The 8,296-nt window shown below is 47.0% G+C and overlaps 1 protein-coding gene across 1 annotated transcript; it reads left to right on the top strand.

Annotated features, from left to right (window-relative positions):
- Window positions 1-2,807: 2,807 nt before the first annotated feature.
- On the top strand, window positions 2,808-7,953 carry CX3CR1 (C-X3-C motif chemokine receptor 1). The gene is given in 3 exon segments (XM_042806537.1): window positions 2,808-2,848; window positions 6,370-6,567; window positions 6,570-7,953. Coding segments are annotated over 2 exon segments (1,059 nt in total). The 5' UTR covers window positions 2,808-2,848; window positions 6,370-6,383; the 3' UTR covers window positions 7,445-7,953.
- Window positions 7,954-8,296: the final 343 nt, after the last annotated feature.

Here is an 8,296-nt window from a genome sequence, read left to right as displayed (position 1 = left end):
AAGATTACTAACATAAGCAAAAGTGGTATCAGGTGTTATCAAAGCATGCCTACCGCCCCAGTCAAGATCTGCAGTGGTAATATTCCCTCCCATTTAGCACCTCTTAAACACCCAAGTGTTGCATCAGCTTTTCTCACTGCAGGGTCTGGCTGGGAGCTGGGTTGCAGTCTGCCGGTATCGGCAGTCAGGTTTCCCAGTGGATGCACCCCCCACTCTCGAGACATGGTCTGTGTCACTTTGGCTACATTAAAGCCAACACGAATCATCTGAGAAGCCCTAGATTACTCAGATCTGCCTGAATCACTGTCCAATTCTCTAACTCTTATCACTTCCCCCTGCCAGCTCTGATTCCCAATCTGCTTTCAGACCAATGACGAAAATACTGAAGAGTTTTGGGCTTTCAACTCATGATTTCCTGCAGGCCTTTTACAAGCAATATTCCTAGTTTGGTGAGGCTTCCTCCACGGATGGCTGGCTTTTGAGATCTGACAGCTAGCCAGCCCAAATGCCATTGTAACGCTTTGTTGGGCTTGTGTTGCTTTGGGCTGGAGAGATGTGTCGACCAAGTAAACAGGCAGCGCAAGTCAAAGCTCCAGCTCTCCTGCACAGTACTATCAATCTTGCAATCTCATTAGATGTCCAAACTAAAGCTTCTCTTCTATAAAGCCACACAGACTGGTATTAGCTACACTCTGTCCCTTGACAGCGTAAATTATATTTTGCCCAGGGTAAAGGTTAGGCTACACTAGCTGTTTCACCTTGCTTCCCACTTTCAGATGTCAGCATTGTGTCAGCTGCTTCCAGCACCTGTAGAGGTTGAACAGGGAGAATGTCACCCCACTTCAAGACTGAATAAAAGACTGATATTTATGATTTAAAGCAACTGCATCTGATGGGCTGGGCCTGCTTTTGACCCTGGCTGTCTAACACAGCAACTCCAGAGACCATCCTCTAAGAATGGAGCCACCCTGCTCTGAAAGATAAGCTGAGTTATGGGAACCAGTTGGGTGCAGGACTAGAAGCCGGGCCCCATCTCTGGCTAGTGTATTGCCCACAAGTCTAAATTTTGCTTTGTGTATCACCCAAATCGTGGTTAGAGGTATCAGCAGCAGTCTAGTGATCGCGTGGTAACTGCTTGGCACCAGGCTGGTTAAGAGTATCACAGAGAGTGCTATCAAGACTCACATCTCTCCTGCTAGTTTCCACCCAAATCTGGTTAATTCCCTTAAATCTGTTTTTTGTGTGTGTGTGTCTGTGTGTGTTAGAAGTGCCAGCAGCAGGTACAACATTTCATTTGGAGGTACCTGAGGACAGCCCGACGGTCTTGCTGAGAATCACCAGCCGGTAAGAAGTAGATGGGTGTAATCACAAATGTACAAAAGTAACAGCATTTATATTTTGGCAGGGTGGTGGCAGATCAGACCTAAGGGTGAGAAAGGCATACATACCCATAGGGTTTCACACAGGGGTTTCCACAAAGCCTGCAGTTTCCCTGGGCCAGCTGAATCGTTGGCACACAGCTCCAGCCCGTTCAGGGTGTGCTGAAAACATGCTTGCAGAGAAAAGCGTGTAAGTCGGTCTCACCCAGAAATGCTGACTAAGGTGTGAAAATCTTTCTGAGGCTGAAATACTTTTATCAGCATATTGTGCAAATCTGAAGCATGACTCTCTGGCAGAGGTTTGGGTTTACTTCTTTTTTTAAACTTCTTTTCATTCAGTGACGGCAGAGGCATCATGGGGAGGTGAAGTGCTCACAAACCCCTCTTCTTGGCAGTAAAGCTTGTAACGTGGCACTTGGTTGAAATGCCAGGGCTGATAACTAGGAAGATCGAATGCATAAACAGGATTTGGCTCTTGTGTCAGCCAGCCTGATGCCAGTGCTGTCTGAAGGTTGAAATGCAACTTCTGTTGTTTAGAGGAGTTTGTGGGGCTCTCATAATTTCACTTCCCATATAGTGCACAGGGTTGTTGGGAAGAACTGGGTTGAGAAACAGGGGTTTTGGTCCCATGGACTATTGTCTTTGAGATAGCTATAAACATGATTAAAAGCAGAAGTGTTTGTGGGGAGTACGGTGTAAAACTGCTGGGGAAATCTGGAGAGAGAGAAAAGCAGTTGAGCAGTTCCATGAGAAGCAGAAGTGAATCTACTATTTCCTGTACTCAGCAAGGGATAATGTCTGGTGGAGGGACCCCACAGCCCTGCAGTCCTTGTTCAGGGTCCTCCACGTTCTTCAGTTCACTTTGTACCTTAGTGGAACATTTATCATAAGCCCAAGAGAGAAAACTGGGTTGAAGCTGACGGTGAGAAGACTATAGCATGTGCTGCAGTGGGCTTTGCGAGGCTGATGGAGAATACCTGGCAGGGAAGGATGGAGGATGGGCAGAGCTAAGTTTCCTCGCTTTAGGGTGCAATAAAATTTCACCACATTACGCCTATCTGGCATGGGCTGCATTTTGGGAACCCTTTGGGGTTTGCAGCCCACCCGTTGAGCAGCATCAGCTTAAACTGAGCAAAGCGGGGTCAGAGGAGCTAAATATTCAAAAAGAACTGACAGCACTGCGTATGCAGGATGAGTGGTGGTGGGAGGACATGGGTGTGTGGCTGGTGATATACCAAATCCAGGAGCTAGAGAGTGAACAAGTCACAGACAGTGCCAGCAGATTCGGATGCCAATGTCAGCTTAGTAAGTGCAGTTCTCGCTTGCCCCTGGACGTGCTATGCAGCATCTCTTCCTTCCTGTAGGTACCACAGGCTTTGCAACCACCCATCCAGGGGTAAAGGAAATAATTTGCTACTGCAGAAATAAACGATCCTCATCAGTGAGCTCGAGATTACCTGACTGAAAAGGTACTTCAGGAAAAATCCCAGTCCAAGTGATGTTCCTCTTTACTTCAGGAAGGCCAGGAGTTCATCCTGCACCTCCGTGTAAATATTCTCCTGTGAAGAAGTGGCCATTCCCCTGCCCAGCCTTCTCCCCAGGCAATGCCAAAGGGCACAGCCTGTGCAGAAGTCTGCCAGACCTACGGGCTACCCCGCGGTGGGTGCTGCATTTCCTTACACGTGTGTCCCTGTGCCCAACAGAGCGCAGCGGCTTGTATGGACACATGGAAACTCTCCAGAGGAACAAGCTGCCTTTTTAGACATTAATTAAGGGAGCAGGCATGGGAAAGACCAGCACAGCTAGAGGCTCTCAGAGAGGACAGTAAACCAATGTGTGCTCCCTCTCTCCTGATCAAGGATTTCACACAGCACACAGTCTAGGCAAACACCACCGAGAAGCCCTCTCTGAATGCCTGTACAGTTAGGAAAGATGCTAATGGGATATCAATTGTTTTTTTTTAACTCTGGGTGTGGTGGGGCTTCTGCTCCTAACACCAGGAGCTTACACAGTAGAGAAGAAACTGGGGCACCCTGCAGAAACATCATGGTCTCTGTCCAGCTTCGTTGCAGAGTCATGAAGTTAGGACAGGACTTTGGTATGTCTCTTGTCCAAACCCATGCCCAGAGCAGGGCCGGCCAAATTTCAGGTATCTCCAGGGACAGCGATCTCACAACCTCCCCGAATCCCTGTCCTGGTGTTTGAACACCCTCACGGTGAAATTTTTTTTCCATATAGTGAGCAAAAATTTCCCATGACCATTGCCTCTTACTCCTCTACGGAAAGTTGCCTGCTTCACCTTTACACCTTCTCACTAGATCCTCTTTGAAACGTCTCTAGTTGAGGCTGATCAAACTCTGTTCTCAGCACCTTCTCATACACCAGATATTCCAGCCCCAACCATTTTGGTAGCCCTCAGCTACCACACACCAGCGCCTCGGTGAAGGACCAGCCGTGGAACACATCAGCCCACAGAGTAAGAGGAAGGCTCTGGCGCGGTGCAGACGGGTGCAGTAACAGCTCAGTGGCAAAGACCTGGGCGGGCTGGCGTAGTGACTCATATTTGGCACAAGAGACTTGAGGTACCCCAACGCTTCTTTTCATCTTAAAGGCACCTGCTGCGTGCATTTAGTCTCAGAAGAGAAGAAATAAAATTTCAGAATGGGAAGGCAGAAAATGATGAGCTATTAGGACTATGTATGATGCCTCCTGCTCATTTCTGCATCCCTCAACAGGGTAGGTAAAGCAATGACCGGACACACCCAAGAAGAGATGAAGAACCTGTCACATATTTCTGTAGGCAACTGTAATTAGTTATCTCACCAGTAGAAAATCAGTATCTTGTTTGCAATTGCTGTCAGCTTCTGCCCCAGCACCTACGCGTTTCCTTTTCGCCCCCTTTAATTCTGCTGGTGCTGGACACCACATCTCCAAAAGCTGGAGGATTGAAGTGGGCTGCAAGCAAGGGGCTGGGCAGCCTCTGTAGGCAGACTCAGCTCCCAGTTCAAGTGGAAAGGCACTGCAAGAGCTGCTCTGCCCGTGGGTGTGCCTGCGTGCTGAAAAGTGCCTTCCCCACACTATGCCCATGCCCCAAAACTACCAGCGCTGAGACAGCCCTTCTTCTAGCCCCCTTTTCCTGTGCAAAACCACAAAGATTGTTTTCTAGTAACTGTGGGCAATTCTCATTTAAATGTTTTGAGGACAACTAGGCTTTGAACTTTCATAATAAGAAGGTATTTTAAAATGGAGAGCCTGCATTTCCAACTAGCACAAAAAAACCCTCCTTCACAAATTACTATAAAATAAGAGACCAGACATTCATGGTCCACACCACAAACAGCACTCTGACAATGAGGCATTAGGAGAAAATGTCAATATGGTCACAGTAGCCAGCCCTGAGCGAGTTTGTCGTAGTTACCACTACGCCATATGAAATTTCTCGGGCAAGGACTGTCTCACACCTCAGGACATCTTTATTTCATGCTTAGTCTTGCAAGGCTTATTTTAAACAGAGGGTATAAAAACTACTGCTATCAGTGAAACGTGGACATGTGGGCTGGGATTCCAACCACTTCGCTCTAAGTGTCAGAAGTGGGAGTAGTTACACACCATCGGTGTCTACCACTGAGTAACGTGCCCATGCTCTCCCTATAGTCAAGAGGAGTTTTGTCAATGCGGTTGGCAGAGTCTGGAAAGCAGTCTGTCTTGTCTTAAAGCAGATTTGGCCTGACCTGAGTGGGCTCAGATGCACTGCTCTTCACTGGCCCTACTGACTACATCGCCCACGAACAGGAGGTCTAAACATCTGTATTAGAGACAGCTTATGGTCACTGAACTTAACCCCTTCTTTACAGTCAACAGGGGTTCCTGTAAGAACATTGTGAGACTGTGACTAAGGGGTAGTTATTAGTTGCAGTTTTGTTATCACTGACCTTTCAGTCTCTGCTTTAACAGGTTGGTTTGGCCACATTGTCATCTCCCCAAGCTTCTGCACAGTGTATCATGCTCAATTTTCTTCATTTTCTACAGCGAGAGCAAGTAACAGATACTTAAAAGCTCTTTACCCCAACCAGGAAGCAGACTGAATGCAGTAACTTCTGCACCCCTCCAGGATTTCTGGGTCCCTGCAAAGAGAAATCTTTGCCGAGACTTGAATACCATATCCCAAGGGAGTGCAGAAGAACTGATGGGTGCCCCAAGTTACTGGCTGTGCAGACCAGTGAGCCCACGGGTCACACACCTGCACCCCACGTTCTCTTTGGGTGCAGCCTCCAAGCTAACAAGCCGTGGCTCCAACCTGGCTACCTCACATCCAAGGCAGGAACAGTCACAAGACGCTTTGGTGCTTGAGGAGAAGGGTTAATACAGTTTATCCTCTTTCGGTCATAGGATGAAAGAGGAAAAAAAAGCTTTTTTTAAAAAAAAAACTCACCAAAGATTTTCTTGCTCCTAAGAGATGTTCCAGTGCAAACTTTGCTCCTGCCACGTCAGCAAGCATCGTCTCAGACCTGGCCAAACTGGGCGTCTTGCCACACTCCCACCCTGGGGCTAACGCGTGGGATGAGCCTGGGCTCTCGGTGGTGTTGGCAGGCACCACGTGCTGATCAGCAGCTACACCTGAGGGACCCCCAGCAGACTGGGAGAGCGCCGGCATTTCTCACACAGCGCCACGCACCACCGGCAGCGCTCGGTCAGTTGGGTGTCAGCTTGCTTCTGCTGCTCTTCGATAAGCAGGGGCTTATTTGACAGCCCTTGAGATTCTCATTTATTTGTTCTTACCCTAAATTTCTTATTCCAATTTTCAATGAAGTACATGTAACAGCAGAGTCTGGGCTTTTGTTAGTCACTACCAGCACCTCCACACCAATACAACTCTCACTAACCCAAACAGTGACAAAATCCCAAAGCATGTGTGTGTCTCTGTATTTTACCACAGCAGATACTGGATCTCTCTAACATTAGTCCCTTTCCCTTTTCATGTTGCCTCTAGCCAGAAAATCCAGCATGACAGAAGCATTCACAGAAACGACAGCTGAATATGCTTATGACGAACATGCTTTTTCCTGCAATAAGACTGACATCCAAGAATTCGGGAAAATATTTCTGCCAATATTTTACATGGCTGTGTTTGCTCTTGGCCTCACAGGGAATCTAATGGTGGTTTTTGCCTTTGCGAAGGGCAGTAAAAAAGCATTACTGACATCTATCTCCTGAACTTGGCTATCTCGGACCTCCTCTTCGTGATCTCCCTCCCCTTCTGGGCTTTCAACACAGTGCATGGATGGACCCTCGGGACTATTCCATGCACAGCTGTTTCCTCGCTGTATTACATCGGTTTCTTTGGGGGAATGTTCTTTATCACTGTTATCAGTATCGACAGATACTTGGCCATTGTCCGGGCAACATATTCTCTCAAATCCAGAACAGTGAAACATGGCTTGCTTATAACCTGCGGAGTATGGGCAATGGTGGTTTTAGTTTCAGTGCCACAATTTGTGTTCTCCCAGCTGGTAGAAAATGACTGCGTTTCTGTCTTCCCCCAGGAGCTGGAGAACATCTGGCCAGTGTTCTGCAATGTGGAGCTGAACACCATTGGCTTTTTTATCCCAGTCTGTATCATATGCTATTGCTACTGTGGGATCATCAAAACCCTGCTGTTCTGCAAAAATCAGAAAAAAAAGCGAGCCATAAAACTGATCTTGGTTGTGGTGGTCGTGTTTTTTCTGTTTTGGTCCCCCTACAATGTACTGATTTTTCTAGAGACTTTAAAGCACTGTGAGTTATTCATAAGTTGCAACCAAATTAAATCACTGGACTATGCAATGCACCTGAGCGAAACCATTGCATTCAGTCACTGTTGTCTCAATCCTCTTATCTATGCCTTTGCTGGGGAAAAATTCAGGAAATACCTTCATAATGTCTGCTTAAAGTACTGTCCGTTCCTATGTTTCTGTGGCCCCTGCAGTCGCTACCAGGTTACCTATTCAGCCAGCTATGCAGAAAGTGTCATTAACAGCAACATAACCCTGAACACCAGTGACCAGGACGGCTCTGTTTTTGTCTAAAAGGCTCTGTGAAGAAGAAACGTACGTGTGTCTTCTGCAGGGCTAGCCACCGCTGAGATTGCCATCGCCCCTACGAAGAGACTTAATGGCTGCACTGAATTCTTGATGTGACTCATGTTAAGCATTACATATTCTAAACCAGTAAAGATTTTAAAAGCAAGAGGAGAACAATATGTCAAGGCTTAACATGGAATTGAACAGAGAGAGAGGAAGAGGGAAAAGAGAAGCAAATGCAATGCTCTGTGACAAGAACAGGAGATTGAGAAGAACGTAAGGATAAGGAAGCTATCAAAATTCCATCATCAAAACCTGTACACGTGCTGAGGTATACACATGGTACAAATGCACATAGACCTAAGCTCATTTTTTTTTTTACAGGAAGGGAGATCTCTCTGATGAATGGAAGCTGACTGTTAGCAAAAGGGAATATTTTTAGCATTACATATATTTGATTGCAATAAATGTTTAACCTGCACTTTCATACCTAATAAAATCCTACTGTTTGTTTGTTTGTTTTTTTTTTTTTTTTAAAAGAAGTGTTATTTCTGAATATGTGTTCAGTGCCAACAATGTTTATAGCATGCAATAATCAGAGCAAAGACCGTCCTTGAGGATTTGGGACCTGATCCAAGCCAGTAGGCATATCTCCTGATTTTCGAGAGCTGTGGCCTGAGCCGAAGGCCAGAGTTTGGTGGAGCCCTTCCCTCAGCACATCCCCTCTCTGCTCTGCTGAGCGAGGGGCTGCCAGCTTGGTCAACGGACATCGGCACACGCTGGGACAACGGGAACTGGAGGTACGGGGTTGGGTCCCACTGTGCTTGGCCCCAACCTGGCACGATCAAGCTGTGAACT

Source organism: Tyto alba, unplaced genomic scaffold, assembly GCF_018691265.1.
Source record: "Tyto alba isolate M040663 unplaced genomic scaffold, T.alba_DEE_v4.0 Super-Scaffold_46, whole genome shotgun sequence".
Classification (NCBI taxonomy): Eukaryota; Metazoa; Chordata; class Aves; order Strigiformes; family Tytonidae; genus Tyto; species Tyto alba.
This window is presented reverse-complemented; position numbering and strand designations above follow the sequence as displayed.